General features: G+C 37.0%; 1 protein-coding gene across 2 annotated transcripts in view; it reads right to left on the reverse strand.

Moving 5' to 3' along the window:
- Nucleotides 1–20,270, reverse strand: part of LOC149551856 (WD-40 repeat family protein / notchless protein) — a 135,216-nt gene that overhangs the window by 72,609 nt on the left and 42,337 nt on the right. For both annotated transcript variants that reach the window (XR_016352817.1, XM_089787358.1), the window contains exon 6: nucleotides 10,250–10,449. Coding sequence is in view for 1 of the 2 variants with exons in the window: in XM_089787358.1 (XP_089643484.1) it covers nucleotides 10,250–10,449 (200 nt within the window). In the remaining variant the exon portion in view is untranslated. The remainder of the gene's footprint in view (nucleotides 1–10,249; nucleotides 10,450–20,270) is intronic.

Here is a 20,270-nt window from a genome sequence, read left to right on the forward strand (position 1 = left end):
GTTCGAGTTGTGGTGATGCACTCCTATAAGAACTTGCAGTGCAAGTGTATTGTAATCTTCTTGATTTGAGAATACATTGTGCGGGTTTTGGAGGGAGGGGTTGTTTTTCATGAGCCAAGATTAATGTATTTCTTCTTTATCAAACATATGTTGTATTTGTTTAAATTATTAAAGTTAATATCATCAATACATTATCATAATAGCACTATTGTGGAATTATATCAATCAATAGCATACAAATTATAACTCAGTATTAATGTTGAATTAATGATCACCGAATAAAAATGTTGATCATTCATCTTCATAATTATACTACAAATATATTACTCATTCCAAAATACACTAATTAAATAAATGCTATAATAAACTACACATTAACTTTAAAATACATTAACCTTTACAATTACTATAAATTATAAATACTTTCAATTCAATAAAATCAAACAAACCTAAACCTAAACCTAATTAACCACATAACATTCAATAACAATGGAAAAGCATCATATATTGTGGGCACGACTTTTCATCACGTCTGCTCAAAGTAATATTAATTAGGGTTAGGTCAAATTCGAAAAGAACATCGAAGAAGAGCAGAAGAGAATAATTAAAAAGGGATATCATAAATAGGAAAAGGGAGAAGAGAATAGGGAAGTGCAGCAAACATTATATACTCCACGTAAAGATCCATGTATCAACACCAACAAACTCTGCAAGAACATATTGATAATCTCTGTGCCAACGTACTAGCAACTTCGCACCCATCGCAGATAGTCCCCACATCAAGTACAAACGGGTCCTTGCGTTGCCAAAGGACTAATATTACTGCCCACGTAACACTATCAAACACAGTCAGGCACGTATGAATATAGATGCGTCTAATTCTACACATCGGATATGGATATAGTAAATTAAAAAGCAATTGATGTTAAGTTCTTGTATAAAGGTATCAACATTGAATTATATGTGGAATTCCATTAATAATGATTATATGTTGTGAGCTAGGTTAATTCTTAAATTCGTTCAATTCAATATAGATACGAAATGATTAATGAATTATATAAAGCAATTCGTATGAGTAGAACATTAAAGTGATATTGGTAATGTCGATACATGCTATAAGTAAGTGAATATGTATATATATATAATATATATATATAAATATATATATATATATGTATACATGTGTATGTATATATATATATATGTGTGTGTGTGTGTGTGTGTGTGTGTGTATATGTGTGTGTGTGTATGTGTCTATATATATATATATATATTGGATGATATATACATCAGAATGGATATAAATATATGACATATAAATAATATTGCATCAAAGAATACTGGTATAATATATTAATATTAGGAATACATTTCAATTATAGTACATAGAGATCTACTTCTTGTTCGTATTATGAAATCTTAAGATAGGGAGTTGGTGGAGGGAGAGGCGGAGTAATTTCGGGCACATGACAGATATCCTCCAAGGAACCGCTTGTAGTCTGTTTCACGCGCCCTTTGCACCATAAATCTTCCATCCCAAGATGATCGTAATAAGGAGAGAAAGATTTCTATGTACTATATGAAGAAATCTTCGAAATGAATTAAGTAAATTAAATTAAATACTCATCTCCTCAAACATTTTAATAACAATGATGGTCATAGGTTTGCCAAATTTTGATGATTCCCTAACTTATACCTAAATTTTGTATTTTAGGTCAAGGGGTTAAAAAGGGGTCATCACATTGTTCTCTCGAAAGGGCTTACCCACGATAATTATTGTGTTATGCGTTCAATGTTATTTTGATTATATTATTATGCATTTCTTGAGATCTGCAATAGTTAGTTGAATTTGCATAATTGTCCACTCAAGATTAGTGTAGGAAGCGATTCCACGCACCTTTGCTTCCTTACAAGTGGTATCAAAGCTTGTCCAGTTTTGGTTCTATTTGTCAAGTACAAGTTTTTTTAAGTTAATCAAGGTTTGAGTGGGAGCTTGTGCAAAGGTTTTCATTTTTGTGTTGCAGGATTGCAAAGATGGCAAGCATATCAGGGGCGATTGATGTAGAAAAGTTTTCTAGCACAAGCTTTGAGATGTGAAAGCTGAAGATGGAAGATCTATTGATTGATCGGGATCTATGGGATGCGATTGATGAGAATAAGCTGAGGCCCGCAGATCCGACTTTAGCCGCACAGTATGATGTGACAGACAGAGAAGCTAAAGGTCTCATTAGATTATGTCTTGCAAACTCAATTCTTATTAACATCAATGAAGAACCTATTGCGAAGAAGCGTCGGAAAAAGCCAAGTGAGATCTATCAAGCGAAATCATTTGTGAACAAGATTTTCTTGAGGAAAAAGTTGTATTCCTTGAGAATGGAAGAAGGTGGACAGATTTCTAAGCATCTTGAAAGTTTTAATATGTTGGTGACTCAGTTGACCTCAGTTGGGGTGTCGATGGATGAAGAAAGGTGTCAAATCTTGCTATGTTCGTTGCCAGACTCATGGGGCAGCCTTGTCATGGCCATAAGGAGCACTCAGCACGTTTTTGGTTCTCTACTTTCTGAGGAGATGAGAAGGAAGGTCTCTCTGAATGCCAAAGAGGCTGAGTGTTCGAGGAAGACCAAAAGAAAGAGGCAAGAACGAAAAGCAACATGGTCGTTCTAAGCTATGTTACCCCAAGTTTCTGGGACGGGGGGACGTGGAGATGGGGAAACGAGTTTCCAGGACGGATTTTTTTTTCTCGGAGCAAGGGACGGCAGGGGACGGCAATGGGAACAACTATATAAAAAGTAGGAAAAATTTAAAATATGCAAGGAAATTTTAAATATTCATATAAAAACATGGATAACGCATGCTTATATAAATTATAGAACCTTAACATATAATGTCTGTGTTAAATAATTTAACTTTAGAGTTCACATGAGAGTGGAAATCAAGCAAATTATCAAAATTGAAATATTTTTTTTATGGGACAGCCAAGGGAAAGGTTTCCGGAAGTTTCCAAGTTTTCGGGACGGGAGGACGTGGGGATGGGGTCAATTTTTGCCAGAAACGCGTCCCCGGGTAACATAGGTTCTAAGTCCAAAAGTAAGGGGAGATCAAAATCTCCTAGTAAATCCAAGGCGATCTACTGGAATTGTGGCAAACCTGGACACTTTCAAAAGGACTGCACAGAGGAGAAGAAGAAAAAGAAGAAGAAACAAGATTTTGATTCCGAGTCCGAGAAGGAAGATGGAGGTGTTTTCATCGCAGCCTTGGCCACTCATGTAGGTGACAATGCATGGTTGATAGACTCAGGTGCTTCTTTTCACATGACTCCTAATAGAAATTGGTTTAGTAAGTATGAAAAGTTTGATGGTGGTAAGGTATATTTGGGTGATAACTCAGTTCCTAATATTGTTGGTCGTGGAAGTATTTGTATGAAATTTTCCGATGGAAGAATTAGAAGATTTGATGGTGCCTTGCATATCCCAGGACTAGCAAGGAATTTGTTATCTGTTAGCAAATTAATAGATGCGGGTGTACATGTATAGTTTTCTCAAGCAGGTGTGAAAATGGAGAGAGATGCTATGGTAATAGCAAGAGTAAGCAGATTGGGTACATTGTACTAGCTTAATGCATACACAGTTGAGTGCAATAGTACTTATGATAAGATTGTGAAGAGGACTACTTTGTTGGAGAAGGAGAGGGTTTCTCTTTTAACAAATTTTGTGATTTTTCGGTACCCAAGGGTGCTCTATCTTCTGAATCAAAGTTGCCTGCAAAGAAGACTCTTTTATGGCACCGGAGGCTCGGCCACATAGGTGAGAAGGGTCTATGAACCTTAAAAAATAAAAACCTTGTTGATGGGTTGAACAACTGCAATCTTGAGTTTAATTTTTTTGAGCATTGTATCTATGGTAAACAAAACCACGTTTAGTTTTACTCAAGTTCTCATGAGTCCTCATGTATTTTGGATCTAATCCATTAGGATGTATTCGGTCCAGTTGATGTTCCTTCTATTGGTAGATCAGTTTATTATGTTTCTTTTATTGATGATTTCAGTAGAAGAACATGGGTTTATTTCCTTGGGAGTAAAGCTGAAGTTTTAAGTCATTTCAAAGAGTTTAAAGCAATGGTTGAGTTGCAGATTGGAAAGAAGATAAAGTGTTTGAGAACTGATAATGGTGGTGAATTTTGCTCCAATGACTTTGATACATTTTGTAAAGAATGTGGTATTAAGAGAGAGAAGACAACTTTGTATTCTCCACAGCAAAATGGAGTTGCAGAAAGAATGAACAGGACCTTGATGGAGAAAGCTAGGAGTATGTTGAGTGAAGCTGGACTGGAACAAAAGTTCTGGGCCGAAGCTGTAGCCACTGCCTGCTACTTGATAAACAGGTCTCCTACATCGGCTCTTGTTAAGACACCAATGAAACCATGGTCCGGCCACAAGCCTTCACTTAAACGTCTGAGAGTTTTTGGTCGTGAGGCATATGCTCATGTGCTAAAGGAGAAGTAGACAAAATTGGACAACAAAGCTATCAAATGTATCTTCATCGGATATAGTTATGGTGTGAAAGAATACAAGCTTTGGGATCCTATTGCACAAAAGGTATTTTATTCCAGAAGTGTTATATTTAGAGAAACTAAGCCTTCTTTTGTTACAGTACAGCCAGAACAGATGGAAGAAAAGAAAGATGTGATTCAACTTCCTGCTACACCTGAGAAAGTTGAATCGAGGCCCTTAGAAAGACGAGATGCTGAAGAGAGCTCTATGAGTTCTGAATCATCAGAGAAAGAGGGAGGCCCTAATCATGAACCTGAACCAGATCTTGTTCGAAGGTCTAGTAGACAGAGGAAAGCACCAGAAAGGTATGGATATTCTCCTAATGATTGGAGGTATATATTTTCTTTGAGTGCTAACATTGATGAACTGAGATATGTAGAAGAGGTTCTTGGTATGAATGATTCAGATCCTGGAAAAAAGCCATGGAAGAAAAGATGGCAGCTCTTAAAAAGAATGACACACGGGACCTTGTATCATTGCCTAAAGAACGAAAGCTTGTTGGTTGTAAATTGGTGTTCAAAAGGAAGATGGGTTCAGATGGAAACATTGAGAAGTATAAAGCATGATTGGTTGCAAAAGGTTACTCCCAGGTTGCAGGTATTGATTATGGTGAAATGTTTTCTCTTGTAGCAAAAATGACATCCATTCAATTTTTACTTTCGATTGCAGCAGCTTATGATTTAGAAGTTGAGCAAATGGATGTGAAGACAGCTTTCCTTCATGGAGATTTGGAGGAAGAAATTTATATGACACAACCAGAGCACTTTGTGGTGAAAAGTAAAAGTCATTTGGTCTGTAAATTGAAGAAATCCTTGTATGGTTTAAAACAAAGTCCTAGGATGTGGTACCCAAAGTTTGATACATATGTATTGAGTTTGGGATTTGTGCGAACTAAATCTGATCACTGTATATATTACAAGTCTAATGGTGATAATTTCTTGGTTATTGCCTTATATGTTGATGAAATGTTGTTTATTAGCAAAGGAAAGGGTTTGATAGCAGAATTAAAATCTCTACCCTCAACAAAGTTTGCAATAAAAGATCTTAGTGCAGCAAGGCACATTCTAGGAATGGAGATTATAAGAGAGACAAAACAGAAAGCTTTGGCTAGGTCAAAGTAAGTATGTTCGTAATATTCTGAGAAGATTCAATATGCAAGATTCCAGACCATTGGGTGTTCCTATTACTATGGGAACAAGGCTTTCTAGCTCACAATGTCCTTCATCCCCATTGGAGATGGAAGAGATGAGTCGAGTAACATATCAGACTGTTGTTGGAAGTGTGATGTATGCTATGGTTTGTACAAGACCAGACATTGCCCAAGCAGTGGGAGTACTTTCCCGTTACATGTCTAATCCAGGAGGAGCACATTGGGATGCAGTATAAAGAGTTTTCAGATATTTGCAGGGTGCCTCGGAGTACTCTTTATGTTTCCATGGAACAAGAAATGAGCATTCTTTGGATATTCAAGGCTATGTGGATTCAGACTGGGTTGGCGATGTTGATAGAAGAAGATCCACCAGTACATGTGTTTACATTATTCGGTGGTGCAATCAGTTGGATGAGCAAGCGACAAGCTGTGGTCGCTTTGTCCACTACAGAAGCAAAGTATATGGCAGCTAGTCATGCCTACAAGGAAGCTATCTGGCTTAAAAGACTGTGTTCAGATATGGTGCAGTGACAATATATAGTGACAATCAAAGTACAATCTGCCTAGCGAAGAACCCGACATTTCATGCCAAGACCAAGCACATTGATGTACAATATCATTTTGTGAGAGATATGGTCGAGGACAGCAAGATGAAGCTAGAGAAGGTGGAGACTTTGGTGAATGTTGCTGATGCATTCACTAAGCCTGTGAGCACAGAGAAGTTTAGATAGTGTTCGGAGTCTATGGGCCTCTCGGCCCCTAGTAATTGAGTCCATGACACTTTGGATCCCCTGCCTCTTGCAAGGTGTTCGACAAGTGGGAGAATGTTAGGAATTGTGTCTCAACCTTGCAAGCTTTTTCCAGAAAAATTCTAGAATTTGTTTGTGGTAGTTTTCAACATGTTTATAAGTTGGAAAAAGGTGTATGAGTTGTTAAAAATGTGTCTTGTCCCTAGAAAAATATAGGAGGGCTAGTTTTAGAGTATAAACAACTTATTATATGACTTTTATGGGGGTCTAAACTAGAGGACAAAATTATGGACGAAAATGCTATTCTTTGAGTTACAAATGACAAGTGAGTAACATGTGGCATGGTTGTTTTGCCCATGGTTTTGGCCCATGGTTTTGTAAAACCACAAATGGTTTCCAAGTTGTAAATCGCTATAAAAGGAGGGCTTGAGGAGGTGCCATGGTTTTGGCCCATGGTTTTGTAAAATCACAAATGGTTTCCAAGTTGTAAATCACTATAAAAGGTGGGCTCAGGGAGCTGTTTGAACCATCAAGTTTTGTTTGCAACACTGGGTGCTAGCAAGAGTCTCTCTTAGTCCAAGTCTGAATTCAAGTTGTAGTGATGCACTCCTATAAGAACTTGCATTGCAAGTATATTGTAATCTTCTTGATTTGAGAATACATTGTGCGGGTTTTTCTCCCGGAAGGGTTTCCCCACGGTAATCATTGTGTTAAGCATTCATTGTTATTTTGATTATATTATTATGCATTTCTTGAGATCTCTGCAATAGTTAGTTGAATTTGCATAATTGTCCTCTCAAGATTAGTGTAGGAAGCAATTTCGCGCACTTTTGTTTCCTTATATTTATAAGTCAAAGTACAACAAGTCAAATATGTAAAGACACTAAACCATTCCACCTTTCATGATGTTAAGTTTGTACATTGTTCAACGCACTGGATATTTTGTGTTAGCCGTAGAACACCATACCATCCAAATTAGATCTCAGCCGCTCAATTATGTGGCTGCATCATCCTCTCAACTGAGGCATGTTTCCTCTGCAATATCTATTCCCGCTGTTTATGGTGCTAAATAAATCCTCAGAACACCACTTTACATTTGATGATTGTCTATAACTATCCAGCATTATTTTTCTGACAGATGCCTTTTAAAATTCCCTCCATGCTTGTGCATACTTTTATAGTTTTGAGTGGGTAATATTACTGAGATGAAAAGTTGTATTTCTCCAATACTTTAATTTCTTCAATTGTTATGCATGCAGTCCATGGAAGGGAAGGCTGTACCACATGTTTTATAATATCTTCGGATATACTTACTAGCACCTCCACCACCTAATCCACATGGGCATCCTTGTTAGGGTGAGATAAATGATTTAATTGTTCTTTTTTTACCCTTGCTGGTAGTTTAGGAATTTTCCTATGTGGCATGTGAAACAGTGGACGAGGTGCTTTGTTCGTTCCCCTTGACCATGTACACGTCACCTTACTATATGGGTCCGACCTCTTTTGTACTCCAGAATTGTCACTTCTTTCATATCCGTCAAAGTCAAAGATGACATGGTGACGACAATATAAAAGTGATTTATAAAAGGCCTATGGTTTGTGTATAAAGCTGCCTACATGGGATCATATCCACCTTCTTGGTGGTACCTACTTTTGTTTGACATGTTTCATTCATGGTGCTCTCATGGGGTAGTTAACAAAGTATTATAATTCACTGGCTACATATACGACCATCTTACTTTTAATACTGTGCATTTAAATTATTCTCCAATGCATCGGACCAATAATCGGTTGTTGCTTCCAATTTAGTTTTACGTAACTCTTTTCAACTGTTCAATGACAGACGGATTAGTCAACCATGCGCAAGAATGACTCTTCATGAATTATATTTACTCTCTTGGACTGTGAAGCAAGTGAAGCATTGTTTGTGCAATTACCTATTATATAATCTCCATTTTGATTTCGCTACTTGATCTTCTTTATAACTCTCCCACTAAATCCATTCTTCTGCAGACTACATTTCCAATTCCTCTCTATGTCTTCAATGTTGGGAAATGAATGTTGTTGCCATGAATGTTGTTCTCTGTCCATGTGTCATCGTAATTGCTAAACATATTATTTGTTGTTGCTTGCTAAATCCCTTTGCTATCAGTCTGACTTTATGTTTTCTTACATTTGCAGCTATGGCTCTGATACGATGTCGTTTTATATGGATCACTGAAAATGTAATAGCACTGCCTATTTGGTATGTGTTTTCCGAAGGCAGCGACCCCCTTATATTTACATATTGAGAATAATCCAAGAAGAGACATGTCCCTTCAGGGAACATGTCTACTGGTTAAATATATAATAAAAAGTTTTACTTTTATATATATATATATATAATTTTCATGAATTATTATTATGTTAAGTTCTCTCACATAATAATACTTAGATATATATATACAATAGTATTGTCTCAAGATTAACATTATTTGATAACTTTGTGTTTAGAGAAGAGATTGAAACAAGGGTTTCAACATTGTTGAAGAATTGTGAATTCTTCACTGTTTCAACACTTTGAATCTGTGAAACACCAAGTGAATTGTGTTTTATCTACTAAGCATTTTAGGGTGAGGGGGAGGGCCCCTAAAATTCTATGGTAGGGAGGTAGATTAGAACCATATAGCAGCTGGGAACATGATCTGCATTCTTTCTGATAATTGAATGGTGCTGATGTATATCATTCAATCATATCTACTGCTGCATAGGAGGTAGCAGGGTTTTAATTCAGTGTGGGTATTTCTCTGCAAACATACCATGAGTTTAGTGTCATTTAAAGAAATTCACAGGGGCAGCAATTTGCATTACATAGATGTGATTTCATACCTTGGATCTGCGTTCCAAGTCTATGTGTTGTGTTTGGGTTGCTGGCAACATTCACCATTTACTGGCTGCATATTTCCTACTGCTGTAGCAGCATCCATATAGGGTCTGCAATCTGATATTCAAGGCTGCGAACATTGTTACTTGGCCTGCGTTTGCAGTTTACAGAGCTGTGTTTGAGCCTGGGCAACATTTAATTCATATCAAGCTGTGTTTCTTCTACAGCGGCATTTCTTTCCAACCACTTGCAGCGCTTTACATCAAGGGGCTGCAATCTGATCATTGGCATGGGTTTCAACATCTACTGCGCATTATTTCTTCATCAAATTCCCAACGTCTCTTATCCATACCAGCTTCTTTAATTATTTATTTGCATATGTGTGTGAGCATGGTAAATACTTGTAATTGATCAATTGCAAATAAAAGTTGGGGTTTGAATCTTAATCATTTACTTGCATTTTGAAGGCATTCTTATTCATATATTCCGGAAATTGCAAAAAAAAAAATCATATATCTCAAAACACAAGAAATATAGAACTTGCAAAGTAAAAGAATTATTCTTCAGCATAGTCAGGAGTGAGCCAGCAAGCCTCATTACAGTGGTATCAAAGCTTGCATGATAAGTGTTTGACAAAATGTCAAACCACTAAAAATTAAGTTAGAACCAGTTGGGGTTCTTAACACCGTGCATGCTATATTACCTCTTACATGATTTTGGGCATCAATCTGTGTTTGGGAGACAATAGGCACATAAAGTTATGATTCCCACAATGTGTAAGTGCTGAGGCAAATTTTTGAATGAAAATTAATATTACTATCATAACGAATTGAAAAAGATTTTTTAAAATTTTTAATGTATGCTGTTTCAACCATTAGATTACCAAGTTGCTAGAGCAATAAATTAGATTACTCCAGAAAGCAGACAATAATTGATACCTGGAATAGATCATCCCATCACCACCCCACTTTACACAAGTCACAGCAAGTGTGTGACCAGTGAGAACCATCACACACCTCCTTAAGGATGTATCCCAAACACGAACATCTCCATCTTTACTTGAGCTGGCAAATCGTCGACAAGGGGCTTGTATATGTATAGGTTCCCAAGCAAGCCCAGTGATCCACTTCTTGTGGCCCTGAAACAATAAATTCAATAATGTCAAAGGCAAGATCAAGTATGGAAAACACATGCTACTTCAGGAAACATAGTGAAGACCAAAATTAATTCATCCTATAAAGCCTTTGCAGTATTTTTATGTCTCCAGAAATTTCACTTTACAAAGTAATAGTTTTAAATTTATGTACAGACTATATTAGCAATGTAGCATATAAAGCTTAATGGTAACAAGTGTAGCTTAAGTGGGTAGATTATCATCTGTTCAGTCTTCGGCTCAGCCTTCTTATGCTCTTTTATATTTCTGGTAAAGACAATTTCGCAGCTTAGCTTACCTCTGTTCGTGACTTGTTTTGGTATTTCCACTACTGGCAAGGTTTTTATCTTCCAAGCATTTTTTCCTCTGTAAACTCGGAATTTCTATAATGGTTAAAATAACATAAAAATGCTAGAGAAATGTCATTGTCCTCCTCACCTTGCCTCATCCAGGCATAAACTGAGATTTTATGTGAAAAACAGTCATGGTCACCACAATAAACAAAACTTCAAGGCTTCCTCTACACACTTTCGGAAGCTGTTTGAAAATCTCACATAAGTAAACTCCCTAAATAACCCTTTCTCCAAAACCGCCATGGTTGAAATTAACTTGCTTTTTAATCATCCGCCGACTAGACTAAGGTGCTCCATCTACAATTTTACTAAGGCAAATATAAAAAGTTAAAACTACTAAAATTTAGATCATAATTGGGCTAAGAATCACTGTTCAGACAGTGGAAGAGAATGCTATTGGAATGCAGGAGCTTTTGCCAGTTGATATTTTTTTAAATAAACTTAACGTATTGGTTGGGTTTCTGTATCCTGGTACTTGTGGTAAGGAGGTCAACTCCTCGACAGGGCCTTCTTCTGTTTACTGTTAAGAGTGAGAAAGATGTAGCTTTTATTTCATTCCTTTGGCTGCTCCTCAGAGCCTTAAAATAAAGATGTTGCAGCACCTCAAAACCCTTCAATGCTAGAATTGCTCACTAGAATAATTGAGTGTATTAACTTCCAAGAATTGGAACAAGTAAATTAGGGCCCGTTTGGTTGCTGGAATACAATTAGAATAGGAATAGAAAATTAGAATTCATTTTTAATTCTCTGTTTGGTGCGCCAAACTGGAATTGGGAATAGGAATACGTATTCCCATTTTGCCCCAAAATGAGCATTTGTCCATTCTCCAAAATACTGGTAATTGGAATTGCTATTCCCATTCCCATTTTGAATTTTTCTTATTTGAAAATATTTTCAGATACGCTTCATTATAACTTCTTGTTGGAGCTCCCCAAAATGAAAAATCATGACCATTTTCAAACTAATGATACTGAAAAAATATATATATTCCTCAGATTGTACTCAGGGAAGACCAGCGCACAGTGGCCAACAAATCGCTCAGCAGCACAATTCGATCGCTCGATGTGGGGATTTGGATTCACCCACTTTACTGTTTTTTGCTTCAGATTCTTTTTGCAAACACCATGAATTTGTTAAAAATAAGTGTGTGAGAAGATGAAACCCTCTGTAAATTATGTTTTTTCAGATCCGCTTCATTATCCGCTTCAGATTCGCTTCATTATAACTTCCTGTTGGAGCTCCCCAAAATGAAAAATCATGGCCATTTTCAAACTAATGATAATGAAAAAATATATATATTCCTCGGATTCTACTCACGGAAGACCAGCCAACAGTGGCCAATGAATCGCTCAGCAGCACGATTCGATCGCTCGATGTGGGGATTTGGATTCACACGCTTTACTGTTTTTTGCTTCAGATTCTTTTTGCAAACGCCATGAATTTGTTAAAAATAAGCATGTGAGAAGATGAAACCCTCTATAAATTATGTTTTTTCTTTTTCATTCATTAAATTTGATGGGGTTCGAACCTTCAATCTTCAATTCAAGTTTGTGCAACCAAACAAGAGATAAATGGAATTGGATTGTAATTTCCGTTCCCATTCAAATTTTCTCTTCTAATTCCCCATTCCTATGCCTACAACCAAACGGGCCCTTCGTGTCCACATGTGACAAAACATAGGTCATGTAATGTCCCCAATTTTTAATGTGTTAATTTAATTTAATTAATTAATTAACTGGTCCCGGAATTTAAATAATATAATAAAAGGACCTTTAATTAGTTACTTTAGTTAATTAATATGGAGCCCAAGTTAATATTTGTATTTGTGGTTCCGATTGATTTAATATATCTCGGACCTATTTTTATTTTAGTTTCCATTGGTAAGTGTTGCCGTCGGCTATCTTTGTACACCCTCGGAATGGTTTCCCCTGACGGGTATTTAAGCACAGCTTGTAAATAGTTGTAGGTATGCGATTTGGATTATTTCTTTTGTATTGTGAATCCTTGTTGGGATTCTCTATTGTTCGCCATTTCAGAAGTGAAAGATCTTCCCTACTTGGCTTGTCCAATTTCAGTGGGATTCAACCCTCACCCTATTCTGTTGCATGTAATACTTCGCTCAGATCTGGCAAATTGGAGCACCATCTTATTGCAAACATTAATTGAAGGATATTCGTGTTCAACCTCCATTCTTGTTTGGCTTTCATCTGACGTATTCGGGACTATAAGTTTGTTTACGATTTCAAGATTGAATCCACCTATCCATACACCATCTGCTACCCTTGGTTTGGTGCAACACGCAGTGCATCTGTCTGTGCTGCAACATTACCATTCCGTATGGCCATCTTTGCTTGTGCTACAACATTACCATTCTGTACGGCAATCTTTGCCCATGCTATCGTACGATCAATCAACACCATCTTTCGTACTCCATTCCAAGCTATCGTATAGCCCATCCCAAATAGTTTGTACATCACTGTTCACTCCATTCAGCTATATTGTACGACCATCAGGGACATGTGACCAATGGGTAACTGGCCATCAAGCACACAGGACCAACGAGTAACTAGCTATCAGGCACACAGGACCAACGGGTAGCTAGCTATCAGGCACACAGGACCAACAGGTAACTGGCCATCAAGCACACAGGACCAACGGATAACTGGCTATCAGGCACACAAGACCAACAGGTAATTGCTATCAGGCACACGGGACCAACGGAACATTACAGTGGTATCAGAGCTGGTGATTTTGCCAACCTGTTGCGAGAATGGAGAGCTTTGACTTGGATGACACTATGGCTCAATTTCCAGCAAATTGGAGAGCACATTTGTTAGTCGAATACTCCAAGAATACTTTTGGGTGCCAACTATTGGATGGACAAGTGCAGGATGACAGATACAAGGTGGTTGCCGATATCATTTACCACAAAGACAAAATCTATTTGGTACTCAAATCAAAGATGAAGGAATAGATTCTGGAGGAAGATACCGGAACACACATTTTCAAACCAACACCCAATGATCATCTTGAGGAAATTTGGGTTCTATCAGTGGCCCTCCAAATGAGAAGGTTCCATCAATGGTTGTTCAACTTCCTAGACATGTTATGGACAATTCCTTGTCGGAGCAACCAAAGTTGGTTGAATATGGAGTTTACCCTTCAGTATTGCCTAAGTCATGCATGACTGCAATTTTTCCGTGTGAAGTGCTTCCTCATAAAAATAATAGAATCTACATGTGTTGTGAAGTTTCCAAGGAGATCGATGATTACATGAAGATTATGGATCTAGACATCAATGTGTTTAATGATTGGCACCCTTAGGATCCTGGTGGTTTTGGATATAACAATGTTTATATCAAAGTGGCGCAACAAAGCCCGAATGGCGGTCTACTCATCTCAATTGAATTTGTGATCCTAAAGAAGCATCGAGTTTTCAGCAGATATAGCAATCTGCATCCGCACATCCTAGAGTTTGCATATTGCTTGAGGACATGCAATATTTGGCCAGCGAGGATTTGTAATGTCCCCAATTTTTAATGTATTAATTCAATTAAATTAATTTAATTGGTCCCAGAATTTAAATAATATAATAAAAGGACCTTTAATTAGTTAGTTTAATTAATTAATATGGGGCCCAAGTTAATATTTGTATTTGTGGTTCTGATTGATTTAATATATCTCAGACCTTTTTTATTTTAGTTTCCATTGGTAAGTGTTGCCGTCAGCTATCTTTGTAAACCTTGGAAAGGCTTTGCCCAACTAGTATTTAAACACGGCTTGTAGGTAGTTGTGGGTATGCAATTTGGATTATTTCTTTTGTATTGCAAATTCCCGTTGGGATTCTCTATTGTTCACCATTTCAGAAGTGAAAAATCTTCCCTACTTGGCTTGTCCGGTTTCGATGGGATTCAACCCTCACCCTATTCCGTTGCATGTAATACTTCACTTAGATCTGGGAAATCAAAGCACCATCTTATTACAAATATTAATTGAAGGATATTCGTGTTCAATCTCCATTCTTGTTTGGCTTTCATCTAATGTATTCGGGACTATAAGTCTGTTTACGATTTCAAGATTGAATCCACCATCTATCTGTACACCATCCGCTACCCTTGGTTTGGCACAACATGCGGTGCATCTCTCTGTGCTGTAACATTACCATTCTGTACGGTCATCTCTGCCCGTGCTACAACATTACCATACCGTACGACCATCTTTGTCCGTACTGCAACATCACCATACTGTATGGCTGCCTAGGCTACCATACGGCCAATCAACACCATCTTTCGTACTCCATTCCAAGCTACCGTACAGCCCACCCCAAACAGTTTGTACATCATTGTTCACTCCATTCAGCTATACTATATGACCATCAGGGACACGGGACCAACAGGTAACTAGCTATCAAGCACACAGGACCGAGTAGCTAGCTATCAGGCACATGAGACCAACGGGTAACTGGCCATCAGGTACACGGGACCAACGGGTAACTGGCTATCAAGCACATGGAACCAACGAGTAATTGGCTATCAGGCACACGAGACCAACGGGTAACTGGCTATCAAGCACACGGGACCAACGAGTAATTGGTTATCACGCGCACAGGACCCACAGGTAACTGCTATTAGGCACAAGGGACCAATAAAACATTATAGGTCAATGGAACTCAAGGACACATCAGTTTACAATGGTCTATTCCTTTATGAAGGGTGTAGGTTTATATGGTTTTATAGCAGGGCCAACTATTCTAAGGTACACCACTATTTCATTACTTCTATAACATCTTGAGCAGGGAGATGACATCCACAAAACACGCCACAATTAAAAACTCATCTACTCCCCAACACTTCGATGTCCTGATTCAAACCAACCAACCATGTGTTTTGTAGGATAAAGGCACTAGGTGCTAGCATGCAGTTATAATGAACTAATCATTTGAGAAAAGATTAGTGTTAGAATTTTTGTCATTAATGTTAACTTTAGTAATGTATACCAATGCTAGAAAGCAGTTTGAATAGGTAAAATTCTACCTTACAGGCACGGCAACCTGATAATGTTGTCTGTTTTCATCAATCTATGTTTATAGCATATGTATCTTGTAAGGAGCATCATCTATCTATTTGGTCTTCATATCAGCAGGGACACTCAGCAGCAGCATCACACCTCCAGTGGTATTCTGAGACAGACCGAGGCTCACTCTCACCCCAGACCATATCCTTCAGTGCTGGACTTCTTCTCGCCTAGGAAGGACTTCTGGGCTTCCCTCTTCGGTTATTTTGCTTTCTTGCTTGCTCTTTCTGCAGACACGACTTGGTGCTCCTATCGTTGGCGTTTTCCCTGTTTGTATGCTTTCAGTCCCTTAGACCCCCTTTGTGGTCTCTTGTTGGACTACGTAGATTTATCTTATCTTATCCTTTTGTATAGAGAAGAGCCTTGCACAGTTTTACAATATGTAAATAAAGTCTATACCTGTAAATAATCAGAACTGGCAGCATTAACACCCCTGGCTCCTTGGCACTGAGTGTGGATGAAGGAATGACAAGTCCCAATTCCAGAAGAGACACATATCATTGCCATATCTAGCAGCGGCATTTATTGAACAGAAGGAACAGTATTTATTTGAGCTGCAGATTAACATAAAAGGAAGTGATTATAGTGTAGAAAGCAGCACCTTATAGTTGAAGTCAAAAGAGTCGATGATAATGATTCAAAGAGATGTCTCAAGCAGTGATAATGATCTATGTTCATAATACATGGATCAATGATAATCTTTTGAACAGTGATCAGAATATAATAATTTATTATAGTTCGCAAAGGCTGTGTTTACTATAAAGGCAGCAAAAGAAATTAAAGGATGTGACTTGTCTCAAACAAATGTAGATGGTGCAATGGAATAATCAACAACAATAGAGTTCATGATTTCCAGCAATCCACTAAGAACGATAAAGTTTATGTTATCAGCAATTTAAAAGAGACGTGTTCAAAAAAATAATAGTTAGGCATTGTGGCATAACTAAATGGAGGTTGGGACAGATGATGGTTGATTGGTTGTATAACTATGTGCAACTTCCAACTAAATACAATTAGCCAATGCATTAGATAATTCTGTATAAGCACATTCATTTTGAATAGTTTGGTGTGTGCGATCGTTGTTTGGTGATATTGAGGTGTGTGAAGAGTTTAAAAACAAAATCTGAATATTTTATAAAGCAATGCATAAAGAGGTACGTTTTTAAAAGTTTTTGGGCTTTTCTCCTTACATTTTTTAAACAAATGAACTCACTTGTTTTGTTTAAGCTTTCTATTTTTGGTTTGTTTCAAGTTTTGTTTATGGAAACCATTGCTCTAGGAGCCAACTCAACTTCTCACACTCTGCCCTTTCAAAATTTGTTGAATAAGACAACTTCCAAGTGGCAAAGGTTACTTTTGGATCTTTGGGCATCAAAAAGCAATATATTTGAAATCATACAATCGAGTGAAAATATTGTGCTTTGTCCCTAATTAGACATCAAATTTTGTCCCAACCCAAATCAAAAAGGTCTTTAAAAGGATAAAGTCTTGGCATATATTAAAGAGCAAGGACAAAAAGTCATAACACATTCTTTGCTAGAAAATAAGCAAGTGTCAAAAGGGATGAAGGCCCCTACACCACCACGCCATCTTCAACCTACAGAGGACCATGCATTTTTGTCCATACATAAAGAGCACCCTTTGACCTCTATGCATGATCAAAGGTATTGAGGGATATGACATTTCACAATCAGTCTAGACAGATTCCCAATCAAGACAAAGCTAGATGTGTTTATACAAATGAATTGGCATTCAATGTTGTTCGCTCACCATATTGGCAAACAATAGTGAAATCAATTAATGAGGTCCCAAAGGGATCAAAGGTCTAGATTATAAGAAGATGTGTACTACCTTATTGGACAAAGAGGCAAAATATGTAGAAGACTCCTTAAAGTCAAAAAAGGGTTCATGGGTCGAAAAAAGGATGTCCAACGTATTTGACAAATGGAAAGATGCAAAAAGTTGCTGATTGATCAATGTTATTGTAGTGTCCCTAAAGGGACAATTTTTTGGAGCAACAGATTGTGAACAATGGTGCATTTATTGCTCACGTTCTTTGCAAAGCCATTAAACAAGTAAACCCTAGAAACATGTGCAAGTAATAACAAACAATGAAAAAACCCACAGGGCTGCTAGGTAATTAACTTTGGATCATTACTCATGCATTTTTTGGACATCTTGTGGTCTCCACTCCCTCAAACCTAATGCTACAAAAAAAAAAAAATAGCACCAAAATTGATTCAATTATACAAGTTGTACATTGAGGCTAAAGAGACCCAAATGTTTGACACAAACCCTATGTCACAAGGCATATTTAGAACATTCTCAAAATACTAATTATTGAAGATAAGATAGTAGTAAATATGTTTTACTTAAGTAAACTTCTTAATTTTAGTTTTTGTATTAAAAAACAATCAATTTTGTAGTAGATTATTGGGACCCTATTGATGTAAGTTGTGTTCCACTACAACATGCAGAATCAAATACTAAATGTTTCAAGATGAAACACCAAACATTCAATCCTCTCTTGATATAAGGTCATCTCACATACTAAGCTTGCAAAGTAAAATCGTGAGATGACTTCAAGATTCCTTTTAGTGTGGATACTCGCTCAATGATATAATGTGATTTGTTGGTTATCACAAAGGGACTTACACTATTCATTCAATGGATATCAACTCTTGCACTTCTCAAGATTTGGCTCTACACTACGAAATGAAAATATATCTAACTTTTCCACTTCAACTCCAACTCAAACTTCTAACCATTGTTTCTACTTCTACTTCTACAAAGAATGCAAGGAACCATGGATGAACTTGGACTCTACTAGATGCAATCTCGCCACCAACTCCACCCACCTAATGCAAGCTTCTAAGGATACGCTCAAATGGTATTGAAATCAATATCTACCCTCTTCAATCCCATTAATGGATGCAACCTGAAGATTGGATATCAATTAAAGTTAAGTGCATTCAATCATCAAGTTACCACACAAGGCACTCTTGCCATCAACAAGAGGCTAGTGACCCGGATTTGTCGAGTCATTCAAGTGAACATCCATAATGACTTTCATCCAAATAAACTACTTCTAAACAACATGAAATGAAATCCTAAGCCAAGTGAGGAAATATGGATTACCATGCAAGCCACAACAATGAAAAGTGGAGTGACTTTGACATTATATTGGCAACAATTCTCCAAGAAGCCCCCTGCTTTACAAATGAGAGAGCTAGTCCTTATATAGGGAGCTCAAATACAATGAATGGGCAAGATTGATTTGAAATCAAGGGCCAAGATAAATCCACATAAGCCCTATTTAAGGTTTCATAAGTACATGCTACAAGCATTAAATGCTCACCCAATTACAATTAAGCAGCATGTTGTGGGCCAATTAGAAAATTGCATTGCCCTCTTAGACCAGTGGAAAAATTCAAATCTACAAATACCAAATAAGGATCAACGACACTTGGACCAATGAGAAGAGAACACTTGTAGAAGAAGCCACTGCCTTGCAGACCAATAGGAAAATTCGAAAGGAACCATGGACCAATCGGAAAAAAGGCCGTTACGCCACCTCATCATCTTAACCTGCAAGGCTTCACCACTACTAAATAATTATAACATTTTAAAAGATAATTGCAATTTGATTTATAAAATCATCACAAACTTGTCCTTTTAATTTCCAATAAAAATAATTTAACGGGGAAATGCAAAATTGTTTGAAAACTATTTATTTATTACCATTTATGATTTATTTCTATTGTCAATTTTCCATTTGTTAAAATCGATGACATTTGGATAATTTCAATGCAACAATGGATGAATTAATTCATTCATTTTTAAAATCAATCCATATTTTGTAAAGTTGAGTTAAATTTAGTCTCCAACCAATTTAAAATCCACCATTTTGCAAATTTGAGACAAATTTCATCCTCATCTCCATTTAAAACCATTTATTTTTATTTTTTTTAATTTAGTTTTCTTTTAATTTTCGTCACTTTCTCTCTCCTCAAATTATTTTTATTTTTATTTTTTAATTTGTAGTGTTATTCATATCTTTGATACTTGATCATGTTTCACAATCTCCCAATAAATTTCAAAGCATTTCATTAAACTTAAGGAGAGGTAGGTTGGTTTTGTGATTGAGATTGATTATTAATCTTGAAGTGGAAACCACTACCTACTTAGGTACTACACACAAAATCATGAAAAATCAAGTCGAAACCACTACATACTTGGGCAAAATCATGAAACATTAAGTGGAAACCACTAGACACTTAGGCAAAACCATGAAACATCAAGTGGAAACAGTTAGACACTTAGACAAAACCATGAAACATCAAGTGGAACCCACTACACACTAAGGCAAAAACATCAATC

Source organism: Cupressus sempervirens, chromosome 6, assembly GCF_028749045.1.
Source record: "Cupressus sempervirens isolate cs-2001-9-10 chromosome 6, ASM2874904v1, whole genome shotgun sequence".
In the NCBI taxonomy this organism is placed as follows: Eukaryota; Viridiplantae; Streptophyta; class Pinopsida; order Cupressales; family Cupressaceae; genus Cupressus; species Cupressus sempervirens.